Genomic DNA, 14,403 nt, shown 5'->3' on the forward strand with positions numbered 1-14,403 from the left:
CTCAAAGTCCAATTCTTAAAGTATATGATTTCTTCTTCAACCATCAATAGCTCTTGCTTTTATTAAGTTTCTTTTGATACTGCCTTTTTCTGTTTTTAATTACAACAAATAGGAAATCTATACAAAGCTAGAACCCAGGAGGCATGACACTCCTGAGTAACTTTCTTGGAAGAAATGTGTTTTGTTAATGTGTCTTGTTAATGCCTTCTGTTATCACTTGATGGAGAAATTCTTTTCAAAACTTCAAAATCGGAAAAAAATAATATCTTTCAAGGGTAACCTAAAAATATCTTTATAAAGGGCAAAAAATTTTTATTCTCTTATTGTGCCCTATCTCACATAACAGAAGTGCCTGAAGTAAAACCTATTTCTTAGGATGTTGCTTCAAACTTTCAAATTCACATGTACAGATCACATGTCAACATGGCTTCTGGGGATTTTTTTGAAAGTAGGAACTGTATTTGTTAAAAAAAACATTGCTATATGCTCTAGACAGATTACCAATATTTATCTATCAAGAAACTATTACACAGTGGTCTAGTGGTTATCCCTACTTTCTTCAATTTAAGTCTGAATTTGGCAATAAGGAGTTCATGATCTGAGCCACAGTCAGCTCCCGGTCTTGTTTTTGCTGACTGTATAGAGCTTCTCCATCTTTGGCTGCAAAAAATATAATCAATCTGATTTCAGTGTTGACCATCTGGTGATGTCCATGTGTAGAGTCTTCTCTTGTGTTGTTGGAAAAGGGTATTTGTTATGACCAGTGCATTCTCTTGGGAAAATTCTGTTAGCCTTTGCCCTGCTTCATTGGGTATTCCAATGCCAAATTTGCCTGTTACTCCAGGTGTTTCTTGACTTCCTTTTTTGCATTCCAGTCCCCTATAATGAAAAGGACATCTTTTTTGGGTGTTAGTTCTACAACGTCTTGTAGGTCTTCATAGAACCGTTCAACTTCAGCTACTTCAGCGTTACTGGTTGGGGCATAGACTTGGATTACTGTGATATTGAATGGTTTGCCTTGGAAACCAACAGAGATCATTCTGTCATTTTTGAGATTGCATCCAAGTACTGCATTTTGGACTCTTGTTGATCATGATGGCTACTTCATTTCTTCTAAGGGATTCCTGCCCACATTAGTAGATATAATGGTCATCTGAGTTAAATTCACCCATTCTAGTCCATTTTAGTTCACTGATTCCTAGAATGTCAATGTTCACTCTTGCCATCTCCTGTTTGACCACTTCCAATTTGCCTTGATTCATGGATCTAACATTCAAGGTTCCTATGCAATATTGCTGTTTATAGCATCAGACCTTGCTTCTATCACCAGTCACATCCACAGCTGGGTATTGTTTTTGCTTTGGCTCCATCCTTTCATTCTTTCTGGAGCGATTTCTCCATTGATCTCCAGTAGCATATTGGACACCTACTGACCTGGTGAGTTTCTCTTTCAGTATCCTATCATTTTGCCTTTTCATACTGTTCATGGAGTTCTCAAGGCAAGAATACTGAAGTGGTTTGCCATTCCCTTCTCCAGTGGACCACATTCTGTCAGACCTCTCCACCATGACCCACCCATCTTTGGTGGCCCCACACTGCATGGCTTAGTTTCATTGAGTTAGACAAGGCTGTGGTCCTAGTGTGATTAGATTGATTAGTTTTCTGTGACTATGGTTTCAGTGTGTCTGCCCTCTGATGCCCTCTTGCAACACCATGAACTATGGATGGAGGTTCATGACACTGTACAGGAGACAGGGATCAAGACCATCCCCATGGAAAATAAATGCAAAAAGGCAAAATGGCTGTCTGGGGAGGCCCTACAAATAGCTGTGAAAAGAAGAGAAGTGAAAAGCAAAGGAGAAAAGAAAAGATATAAGCCTCTGAATGCAGAGTTCCAAGAAATAGCAAGGAAAGATCAGAAAGCCTTCCTCAGATATCAATGCAAAGAAATAGAGGAAAACAACAGAATGGGAAAGACTAGGGATCTCTTCAAGAAAATTAGAGATACCAAGGGAATATTTTATGCAAAGATGGGCTCGATAAAGGACAGAAATGGCATGAACCTAACAGAAGCAGAAGATATTAAGAAGAGATGGCAAGAATACACAGAACTGTACAAAAAAGATCTTCATGACAAAGATAATCATGATGGTGTGACCACTCTCCTAGGGCCAGATACCCTGGAATGTGAAGTCAAGTGGGCCTTAGAAAGCATCACTATGAACAAAGCTAGTGGAGGTGATGGAATTCCAGTTAAGCTATTTCAAATCCTGTAAGATGATGCTGTGAAAGTGCTGCACTCAATATGCCAGCAAATTTGGAAAACTCAGCAGTGGCCACAGGACTGGAAAAGGTCAGTTTTCATTCCAATCCCAAAGAAAGGCAATGCCAAAGAATGCTCAAACTACTGCACAATTGCACTCATCTCACACACTAGTAAAATAATGCTCAAAATTCTCCAAGCCAGGCACAGAAGAACTGTACAAAAAAGATCTTCACGACCCAGATAATCATGATGGTGTGATCACTCACCTAAAGCCAGACATCCTGGAATGTGAAGTCAAGTGGGCCTTAGAAAGTATCACTATGAACAAAGCTAGTGGAGGTGATAGAATTCCAGTTGAGCTATTCCAAATCCTAAAAGATGATGCTGTGAAAGTGCTGCACTCAATATGCCAACAAATTTGGAAAACTCAGCAGTGGCCATAGGACTGGAAAAGGTCAGTTTTCATTCCAATCCCAAAGAAAGGCAATGCCAAACAATGCTCAAACTACCACACAATTGCACTCATCTCACACGCTAGGAAAGTAATGCTTAAAATTCTCCAAGCCAGGCTTCAGCAATATGTGAACCGTGAACTTCCTGATCTTCAAGCTGGTTTTAGAAAAGGCAGAGGAACCAGAGATCAAATTGCCAACATCCACTGGATCATGGAAAAAGCAAGAGAGTTCCAGAAAAACATCTATTTCTGCTTTATTGACTATGCCAAAGCCTTTGACTGTGTGGGTCACAAGAAACTGTGGAAAATTCTGAAAGAGATGGGAATACCAGACCACCTGACCTGCCCCTTGAGAATTCTGTATGCAGGTCAGGAAGCAATAGTTAGAACTGGACATGGAACAACAGACTAGTTCCAAATAGAAAAAGGAGTACGTCAAGGCTGTATATTGTCACCGTGTTTATTTAACTTCTATGCAGGGTACATCATGAGAAACGCTGGACTGGAAGAAGCACAAGCTGGTATCAAGATTGCAGGAGAAAGATCAATAACCTCAGATATGCAGATGACACCACCCTTATGGCAGAAAGTGAAGAGGAACTTAAAAGCCTCTTGATGAAGGTGAAAGTGGAGAGCAAAAAAGTTGGCTAAAAGCTCGACATTCAGAAAATGAAGATCATGGCATCCGGTGCCACCACTTCATGGGAAACAGATGGGAAAACAGTGGAAACAGTGTCAGACTTTATTTTTCTGGGCTCCAAAATCACTGCAGATGGTGACTGCAGCCATGAAATTAAAAGACACTTACTCCTTGGAAGGAAAGTTATGACCAACCTAGATGGCATATTCAAAAGCAGAGACATTACTTTGCCAACAAAGGTCCATCTAGTCAAGGCTATGGTTTTCCCTGTGGTCATGTATGAATGTGAGAGTTGGACTGTGAAGAAGGCTGAGCACCGCAGAACTGATGCTTTTGAACTGTGGTGTTGGAGAAGACTCTTGAGAGTCCCTTGGACTGCAAGGAGATCCAACCAGTCCATTCTGAAGGAGATCAGCCCTGGGATTTCTTTGGAAGGAATGATACTAAAGTTGAAACTCCAGTACTTTGGCCACCTCATGCGAAGAGCTGACTCATTGGAAAAGACTCTGATGCTGGTAGGGATTAAGGGCAAGAGGAGAAGTGGACAACAGAGGATGAGATGACTGGATGGCATCACCGACTCAATGGATGTGAGTTTGAGTGAACTCCGGGAGTTGGTGATGGACAGGGAGGTTTGGTGTCCTGCAATTCATGGGGTCGCAAAGAGTTGGACACGACTGAGCAACTGAACTGAACTGAACTGAATGTATGAATAGAGATGACAGAAAAAGAGGAGTCAAAAATAACCCACATTTCTGACTGGCATAGTGACTGTGTGGTAAGAAGCACACATAGGGAGGAAAAAATTTATTTGGTGAGAAGACCAGGAATTGAGCTTCGGACACATGGATATTGAGGTACCTTTTTGACAAGCAGACGTGATTATTAGATAAGAGTTTTTGATGTGCTAGTCTAGATCACAGAGAAGAAATCAAATCAGGTTAAGACATCCTGGCTTGTTAGCCAGTTAATATCCAAGCTGGACCTCACCCATCTCCCACTAGAGCCTACATGATCTCAAGCTATGTCATGAATTCTCTTGACCCTTTTATTTTCTTCCTAGGTGATTTCGCCCCTTCTCCTGGATTTAAAATTTTATCTTTATAAACATAATCCTAAATGTCATACTTAAACTTGATTTCTCCTCTGGGCACCAGAATCTGAAGAGAGTAATACTAATAGAATTCTGAAATACACTGAGGAGACTAAAAACATTCTAGGAACTTGATTGGGAATTTTAAGTCAACGAGGAAAGCAAAAACCAAGATAACAAAAATAATGATAGATTATGTACATTATAAATCATTTATATACTTCTAAGTTGTGACAAATATCATGCAAAAAAAATTAAAATAAGGATAACAAGTGGAAGCCCACAATTTTTAAGTAGGTCAGAGGTGTAAGGAAGGTCTTTCTGAATTGAACTTAATCTGGGAAATGAGAGGAAGCAGATTTCCAAGCATGATTATGTGTGGACAAAGGCAAGAAAGAAGAGTCAGGTGAAATAAACTTTTCAGACAGAAATGCAGCATATATGAATGCTTCAAAGTGAGAAGACTCCTGAGACTGAAAAAATGCCTGCATTTGAGGGAACTGTAGCAGATGACAGAGGTTGGAGAGGTTGTTAAGGCTGAAATAACGAGGGTCATCCAAGCTCATCACCTCTTGTTGTTGTTCAATTGCCCGGTCATGTTTCTTTGCAACCCCATGGACTGCAGCACACCAGGCCCTCCTGTCCCTCACCATCTCCTGAAGCTTTCCCAAGTTAATGTCCATTGCATCAGTGATGCCATCCAGTCTTCTCATCCTCTGATGCCCTCTTCTCCTTCTGCCTTCAATCTTTCCTAGCATCAGGGTCTTTTCCAATGAGTGGATTGTTTCCATCAGGTGATGAAAATACTGGAGCTTCAGCAGCAGTTCCTCCAATGAGTATTCAGGGTTGGTTTCCCTTAAAATTGACTGGTTTGACCACTCCCACACACTATGCTATGACTATACATGCTCTCTTTCTCTTTACTGGAACATTCTTTTGTATTATCTCCCCTTTCTCTACCTTTCAGTCTTTGACTCTTCTGACTTCACCCACAAAATCAAATATGCAATTTATCTTTTACATGCTACTTGAATATAGTAAATCATTATTTAACCATATTTTATTTATATTGTATTCTCAGTGCTTCAGTTCAGTTCAGTTCAGTCGCTCAGTCATGTCCGACTCTTTGCCACCCCATGAATCGCAGCACGCCAGGCCTCCCTGTCCATCACCAACTCCCGGAGTTCACTCAAACTCACATCCATTGAGTCAGTGATGCCATCCAGTCATCTCATCCTCTGTTGTCCACTTCTCCTCCTGCCCCCAATCCCTCCCAGCATCAGAGTCTTTTCCAATGAGTCAACTCTTCACATGAGGTGGCCAAAGTACTGGAGTTTCAGCTTTAGCATCATTCCTTCCAAAGAAATCCCAGGGCTGATCTCCTTCAGATTGGACTGGTTGGATCTCCTTGCAGTCCAAGGGACTCTCAAGAGTCTTCCCCAACACCACAATTCAAAAGCATCAATTCTTCAGCGCTCAGCTTTCCTCACAGTCCAACTCTCACATCGATACATGACCACTGGAAAAACCATAGCCTTGACTAGACAGACCTTTGTTGGCAAAGTAATGTCTCTGCTTTTCAATATGCCATCTAGGTTGGTCATAACTTTTCTTGCAAGGAGTAAGCGTCTTTTAATTTCATGGCTGCAATCACCATCTGCAGTGATTTTGGAGTCCCAAAAAATAAAGTCTGACACTGTTTCCACTGTTTTTCTATTTCCCATGAAGTGATGGGACCAGATGCCATGATCTTCCTCTTCTGAATGTTGAGCTTTAAGCCAACGTTTTCATTCTCCACTTTCACTTTCACCAAGAGGCTTTTTAGTTCCTCTTCACTTTCTGCCATAAGGGTGGTGTCATCTGCATATCTGAAGTTATTAGTCTTGGCAAATAATCAACAGATGTTTATTCAAATAAGGACAGATTTGTAGGCAAGAGATAAATATTAATGGTCTAAAACATTTGTTTGAGTAGATGCAAGCTGTATGGATTACATCAGAAAATAATAATAATAATCAACTTCATGTTTTAAAATCTGCACAAAAGGAATTTGGTAATTTGCACTTTCAGAGCTAAAAGAAATATGTACTTTTTCTTGGCCACTATATTAAGGAAGATAGTGACTCTTCATGCCAGTCTCAGTCTTTGAAACACCAGTATAAAGGTCTTTCCTTGCTCCCATTGAGTCTGCTTTCTATTCCCTATATCATATACTCATTCATATCTCTTTATTATTTGGATTATATTCAGCAAATAGGTAGAACTAATGTGGTAGCACAAATGTTGCAGAGAAAAAAAGCAAAGCCCAGTTCAGTTCAACTGCCTCCTCCATCCAAGGCAAACTATGTGAAAAGCCAAGCCATGGTTCTGAGCACCATTCAGTTCCAACTAAGCACTAACGTTAGAGGACTTTCTACTGTTCTATATTATATTGTACTTCCATGAGGAAAAATAGAGCTACAAAGTGTCTTCACCATCTAAAACAAGACTCTCTACATAGGTCATTTTCCATGCAACTCAGAAAAAGATGAGAGCACAATAATTCTGATGAAATGGTCATGCAGGCAACCATGAAAAAGGATTGTTCAGGCTGTGAACATGACTAACATGCAAGTTTGCCAGGGACAGCAATGGGGTGTCTGCAACCACAGACTGGTTTAGTTACCTTTGAACGTTTGCCTTTGGAGCTTAACAAGCAGATCTCACCTTGACCAGACGACTCATTTCCTCCGAGGGCCCACACTACTTGTCTCCTAAAACCCGGTCAGGACATACCACTCCCTGGTTTAATGATCTTTCTTCCTGATGCCCCAGGATGCATCAGGTAACAAATGATTCCAAAATTTGGAACGTTCTAGCACCGAACCTAGGTGTGCTCATAGTTTCTCCTGTGAGCACACACACTGTTTCATTCTTTGGGCAAACTAAAGGTTACCGGGTATGGAAATTGCCTCAGGGATGGATGAGAAGTGGGAGACATGGGTGGAATGAAAGCCTGAGGGTTAAGAGGCTGGTGAGCCAGGGGCCTGGTTCCTCGGAAATAGGCCCTTCCGGACTCAGGCCTAGAAGAAGAGGACCTTCTTGTGCTTGGTGCTGGGCATCTGCATCTTTTCGCCTAGCCTGCGAATGCAGGCTCCCTCAGATGCTTGGATTGGAGTGGGGGCGTCTTGCTTCACTTCTCAAACAGGAACAGGGCCTCTTCCACCACCTCCCCGAAGAAGACCTTGGCCATTCCGGACATGGCTATGATTAAAATTGGGACACCGGCGTGCCAGCCACTGCCTGGTTCAGATGTTGGATAGTGGCCTTGGGGAAGCCTGAGCGGCAACACACTTCGTAACAGTTCAGCTGCTCCCTCATAACAAACACGACAGTTCTCATCCTCTGGGCCTCCTCTTCGTCCACTTCCCATTGCCTGGCTTTCTTGCCCTCAGTGTCCACTTTTTGTCTCTTGGCCGCAGAGGACATGAGGAGGAGTCCGCCTTTTCATCTGCTCTTGGCTGCGGGTAGTCCTGACGCCTGAGCTCCCCACCTTCTTCGTCAGAAGACTCCCTGGCTTCCTGGGTTGGGTCCTGCAGCAGGATACGGTCTGGGTAGCTGGGGTCCGAGCCTGGGGGTACGCCTGGTGCTTCCCAGACACGCTGGCCTTCTCCATCCCAGCGCTGGTACCAAGTCCCCTAGCTCAGAAAGCTCCGGCTCTGGGTCCTCCCTGAGGCAAAATCAGTGGGAAAGAAACACCCTCAGCCTCAGCATCCGCAAAAGAAGGATCCGCCTAAGACATGCCTGGGCCCAGCCCCTGTATATGAGGGTCTGTGGCCCTGAAGCCACGCCTGCCTGAAAGTCGGCTAATCTCCTCAGCCAACCCTGCACAGGGGGGGAATAGGCCCCTCCCACTGCCCCAGGCAAGGGGCGGAGCCGGGGTGTACCGCCCTGGGCGGCAGGGGGCCAGCCCCAGCAGCCACCCGAGTTTCTGAACCCTTCAACTTAGGCCACGATGGAAATCTAGACGTGTCCTCAGAAGACCTGTCTCTCAAAGCTGCCTTTTGAAAGCCTTCCAGGAGCCAGCCCAAGAGCCCAAGTCCTCTCTCCGCTGCTCCTCAGAACAGGCTGGCTGGCTTGTGGGGTGATGGCTAATCCAGAAAGCCCAGAGAGTTCACTACTCTGGGAGACTTTCTTGCCATTTCAGGGTGGCCCCAGACCATCCTCTCCCCCAAGGCACAGGCATGAAAATAGGTCGGCGGGCCTACTCTCCTCCTGCCTCTCCACCTGCTCTCTGCTCTGCGTGGTCCACCCTTCCTCCGTCTGAATCCCTGGCCTCGGTAGAGGTTTTCAGGGTCACCAGGGCTTAAGTCTCTCCCCAGTGTCCCTATCCTGGGACGGCTGAGATCTGTGGCCATTTCCCCGTTGGTTCTTTTCCCGTGGTAAGTATGCCTTTGGAGTTCAACCCGCCCTTCCGGACTTGACCTGATTACTCACTTCCTTTGAGGGCGGACGGTACTAGTCCTGCTTAAGCAGTTGCCACACATGATCCATTCACCTTTCATCCCCATCCCTTGGAGGGGCGTTTGGTTGCTGCTGACTTCCAGCACTTTGGAAGGCAGATTCGAGGTAGGAGTCCTGTATGCACAGCATGCCCTGTGGGCCCACACCCCATTTGAGAGAAACTCAGGGTAGAAGGGTCCCCATGGGAATGAAGAGGCCAGGGGAATGAAGGTCCATGGGGCCCTGACTTTCTGATCAGCCATCCCCCAAAGACAGGAGGCTTTCTTCCAGATCTGAACTCCTGGACTCCGTCTCTTGACTTGAAATGACCTGGGGCATGAGGTAGGCCCTCCGGCCCAATGGAGCAACCGCGTGTGGACAGGACAGAGGCTTGCCTCTTCCTGGATCTACCTGGGAGCGCTTCACTGCTTCCTCACCTTTCTGGTACAAGGCTCTTAGCTCTGGTTCTTTGCAAGAGGGTCCTGATCCAGTCGCCTGGCCCCACCTGCCCAAATGTGATCAGGAGTTGGTGAGTGGGTGACTTGGTCAAAGGCTGGGATCTCACCCCGACCCTCACCCCCACCTTCACCCCACCCATGGAAGGATTCTGTGAGGTTTCCTTCCGGGACCGCGGATGGCTCGGGGATCCCATCCCCTGGCCTTTGAAGGCCGAGCCAGCCCCAGGCGCCTGGGAAACAACCCATTACTTCCAGAGGCCTAGGCATCGTCTTGCCCACGGCCAGACGTGGTTGGCTGAAAGGCACTGAAGCGCACTGGCGTCTCTCCGCGTGAGAGATCGTCGTCTGGTGTCCTCTGGGAAGGCCTTGCCTCTGCCGAGGAACACCAAGGCTTCACTCCCGTAGTGACTTTGAAAGAATTCCCTGGGCTTCGGGCTCCTGGACGGCATATCACAGAGGTGCTCTTATGTCAGCTGGATGGCTTTGCTAGAATTCCCTAAGTGAATCCACCAGAGCCTGGTGTTCCCGATCAGGCGTGGTTACAGTGTATGGATTCAGCTTCTCGGGTAGACAGGCAGGCGCCATTTCAGGGGTCTGTTCTCACAGGTGAGTTCTGGCAGGTCGTGTCTCTCAAAGAATTAGACTCTGGGTCTCGGGTCTCTCCCCAATATGCCTCCGGGTGAGAGATGTTTCTGCGTGTTACTGGTCTTTTCAAAGGAATAGCTCAAGTTGTGCTGGATGTCTTCTCTCCCCTTTGAGGCAGTTGATCCATCCTGGTTATGTCCCATCCTGGTGGCAATGTCCACGGGATGCAGGAGCTGCCTCGGGGATGGGGCAGGGGTGCCGTATGGGGAACACAGTGAAATAAAGCCTGAGGGTTAAGAGGCTGGTCGGCCGGAGGGCCAGGTTGCTCAGGAACAGGCCCTTCCGGGCTCAGGTCTAGAAGAAGAGGATCTTGTGCTTAGTGCTGGGCATCTGCCCCTTTTCGCGTAGCCTGCGAACAGCCTCCCTCAGATGCTTGGGTTGGAGTGGGGGCTTCTCGCCCCACTTCTCACACACGTCTAAGGCCTCTTCCACCACCTCCCCGACGAAGACCTTGGCCATTCCAGACATGGCAATGACCACGTTCTGGGATACCGGCGTGCCGGCCACGGCCTGGATCAGATGTTTGATGGTGGATTTGGGGAAGGCTGAGCGGCGAAACACTTCGTAACGGTTCAGCTGCTCCTTGCTCATAGCAGCCACGAGGGTTCTCATCTTCTGGGCCTCCTCTTCACCCACTTCCCGTTGCCTGCCTCTCTTGCCCTCGGTGTCCACTTTCCGTCTCTTGGCCACAGGGGAACGTGAGGAGGAGTCCGCCTCTTCACCTGCCCTTGGCTGTGGGCAGTCCTGATGCACCAGCTCACCGCCTTCCTCGTCAGAGGCTTTCCTGGCGTTCTGGGCTGGGTCTCGCGGCAAGATTCGGCCTGGGTTGCTGGGTTCCGGTCCCAGTGGCACGCCTGGTGCCTCCCGCGACACATCCAAGTTCGGACCTTGGTCCGGGAGCCACGCCCTGGCCTTGTCCATCCCGGCGCTGGGTCAAAGACCTTAGCTCAGAAAGCTAGAGCCCTGTGCCCTTCCTGATGCAGAGTCCGAGGCAGAGAAACACACTCAGCAGCAATCCCCTCAGAGGCAGGATCCGCCTGAAACGGGCCTGGGACCAGCCCCTTTATATAAGGCTAGGCCTGAAGCCACGCCCACCCGGAAGTCAGATGAAGTCTCAGTATCCCCCGCGCAGCGGGGGGGGTGGGGGGGGAGGCTCCTCCTACTGCCCCAGGCAAGGGGCGGGGCCAAGGTCTACCTCCCAGGGCCACATGCTGGGGCAGACTCCTGGCAGTCTCGCAGGATTCTTCCTGCCTCAGTTTCTGAACCGTTCATCTTGAGCCACAATGGAAATGTAGACATGTCCTCAGAAGACCTGTTCTCTCAAAGCTGCCTTTTGAAAGCCTTCCAGGAGCCAGCCCAAGAGCCCAAGTCCTCTCTCCGCTGCTCCTCAGAACAGGCTGGCTGGCTTGTGGGGTGATGGCTAATCCAGAAAGCCCAGAGAGTTCACTACTCTGGGAGACTTTCTTGCCATTTCAGGGTGGCCCCAGACCATCCTCTCCCCCAAGGCACAGATTTGAAAATAGGTCGGCGGGCCTACGGGGGAGGCTTCCACCTTCGTTTGGAAATGCTCTTCAATTTGCCTAGAGGCAAAAGCAATCAGATCCCCTCGCACTCCTTTCCCCTCTCAACACCCTCTTGCTTCTCTCCCTCGTATTCCCCAACGCCAGCCACACAAATCCACTACCTGCCCAGGCGAGCCTTCCCCTACCATCCTCATCAAGTCATCCAACCCAGAAGTAGGGTGGCTGTGGTGGGGGTGGGTGAGGTACAGACGTTCACTTCGGGAAGAAGCCACCTCTACACATCCTCTTCCTGCAAGGTCCATCACTTCCATGAGGAATCGCCCTCCCTGAGCGCTATTTCATGGAGATTCACAAAGCCTCCCGAGTCGAGGTACGCATCCCCCAGTACAGCCACGCGGGGAAGGAATGGTCTGTTTCTGACCTCCACCTGCTCTCTGCTCCGCCTGGTCCAATCTTCTGCCCACATCCCTGCCCTCGGTAGAGGTTTTCAGGGTCGCCAGGGCTTAAGTTTCTTCCCGGTGTCCCTATCCTGGGACGGCTGAGATCTGTGGCCATTTCCCCATTGGTTTCCTTTCCAATGTTAAGTATGCCTTTGGAGTTCAACCCGCCCTTCCGGACCTGGCCTGATGACTCACTTCCTTTGAGTGCAGACACGGTTAGTCCTGCTCACGTAGGGAAAAGGAACAGGGTGAAAGAAAGCCTGAGCGTTAAGAGACTGGTCTCTTAGCCTGACCTGGGGCATGGTAGGCCCACCAGCCCATTGGAGCAAAGACTGGCTGAGATCTCTGACCATTTCATGGTCGGTTCCTTTCCCTTTGTAGTCATGCCTCTGAAATTCTGTTTGCTGTTCTGATCTTGATCTGATGACTGACTTCCTTATCTTGTGTCTGGAGGTATCAAGCATGATTCATTGACCTTTCTTCCCAATACCATGTCGGGAATTGTGGCTGTTTACTTCCATCAGTTTCAAATGCAAATTCCTCTGGGAGCAGGTTGTCCTGTGGGCCCCTCACTGTCGCCTCTTTTGGGCCAAAGTCAAGAACTTAAAAATCAGGACAAGAACACATGCCCCTTAGGATCATATAACCACCTTCTTTCTAGAGTCAACTTCCTCACTATACTTGCCTTTCTTCTGCAAGACCTCACATCATGGATGGCATCACCCACGCCAGCGTATTTTCTCACACTTCTGGAGTCTGGAACATCCCAGATCAAGGTTGGGGCAGGGTTTGTGGCTCTTTCCTTTGATGCACCTGACCAACTTCTCCCCGTGTCCTGGCGTGACCTTGGCTCTGTCCAATGATGAATCCCAGACACCTCTATGTCTTCTATGCAGGACACGCTAGCTGTTGGAGTCATGTCCCTCTGTAATGGATGCCTTTGTTCTTAGTCATTTGTTTGAGATTCTGAGGCTGCAACCTCTGTGATACCTTGATCTAGACCTCTTTTCATCTAAAATTTTCTAAGTTATTGATGTTTTAAGCACTGTGCTTATTAACTTTTTGTTTTGTCAACTTGACTTAATTAAAGAATTGTCAGTCAGGTGGTATATAGTATTTCTGAGTTTGTCTGTAGCTTTGTTTTTGGAAAGTATTTTTGTCTATAGACAGAAGACAGTAGATCAACCTTCATTACTTTAGTGAGCATCATTCAATCTGTTCATGGCCCTACTAGACCAAAAATAGGATGACTAAATTATTCTCTTCTCTTGAGCTAGAACTTCCATATTCTCTTTTTTTCAAACATCACAGATAGATTGTGTTCGGTCTACAGACTGCAGTACTCACATCAGTGGTGTCTTACCAGGTTTTTAATCTTTTGACCTCAGATTCTTGGTTATACCTTTGCTTTCCCTATTTTTAGCTTTTTGACTTAGTTTTCTTATACAGCACACTTTCTTGGTTCTCCAACTTGCAGATAGCATTTCAGGAAATTCTAAGCCTTTATAATCATGTGAGCTATTTCCTATAATAAATTTTTAATATATATATATGTATCCTTTGGTTCTGTTTCTCCAAATAACTCTAATACCACTATTCAGTATATTATGATTTCTTCCAGCAGTCTTTTAAAACTAAAATATGATGCATGTTTTTCATTTTCCTAAGAGATTTCTATTAAAGCTAGTCCACTATCTGACATAGTATTAAAATTGAAGTAAATTAGTACACCTATTGACAAAAAATCCCTTATGATTATACAGTGGAAGTGAGAAATAGATTTAAGGGACTAGATCTGATAGATTGAGTGCCTGGTGAACTATGGATGAAAGTTCGTGACATTGTACAGGAGACAGGGATCAAGACCATCCCCGTGGAAAAGAAATGCAAAAAAGCAAAATGGCTGTCTGGGGAGGCCTTACAAATAGCTGTGAAAAGAAGAGAAGTGAAAAGGAAAGGAGAAAAGAAAAGATATAAGCATGTGAATGCAGAGTTCCAAAGAATAGCAAGAACAGATAAGAAAGCCTTCGTCAGCAATCAATGCAAAGAAATAGAGGAAAACAACAGAATGGGAAAGACTAGAGATCTCTTCAAGAAAATTAGAGATACCAAGGGGACATTTCATGCAAAGATGGGCTCGATAAAGGACAGAAATGTTACGGACCTAACAGAAGCAGAAGATATTAAGAAGAGATGGCAAGAATACACCGAAGAACTGTACAAAAAGATCTTCACGACCTAGATAATCACGATGGTGTGATCACTGGCCTAGAGCCAGATATCTTGGAATGTAAAGTCAAGTGGGCCTTAGAAAGCATCACTACGAACAAAGCTAGTGGAGGTGATGGAACTGCATTTGAGCTATTCCAAATCCTGAAAGATGATGCTGTGAAAGTGCTGCA

General features: G+C 46.3%; 1 protein-coding gene across 1 annotated transcript; it reads right to left on the reverse strand.

Moving 5' to 3' along the window:
• Nucleotides 1-7,264: 7,264 nt before the first annotated feature.
• Nucleotides 7,265-13,486, reverse strand: TAF11L2 (TATA-box binding protein associated factor 11 like 2). The gene has a single exon (XM_061393839.1). It carries the CDS (start codon nt 10,957-10,959, stop codon nt 10,333-10,335), a length of 627 nt encoding a protein of 208 aa, XP_061249823.1. The 5' UTR covers nt 10,960-13,486; the 3' UTR covers nt 7,265-10,332.
• Between the last annotated feature and the right edge of the window lie 917 nt (nt 13,487-14,403).

Source organism: Bos javanicus, chromosome 20 (genome assembly GCF_032452875.1).
Source record: "Bos javanicus breed banteng chromosome 20, ARS-OSU_banteng_1.0, whole genome shotgun sequence".
NCBI classification, from domain to species: domain Eukaryota; kingdom Metazoa; phylum Chordata; class Mammalia; order Artiodactyla; family Bovidae; genus Bos; species Bos javanicus.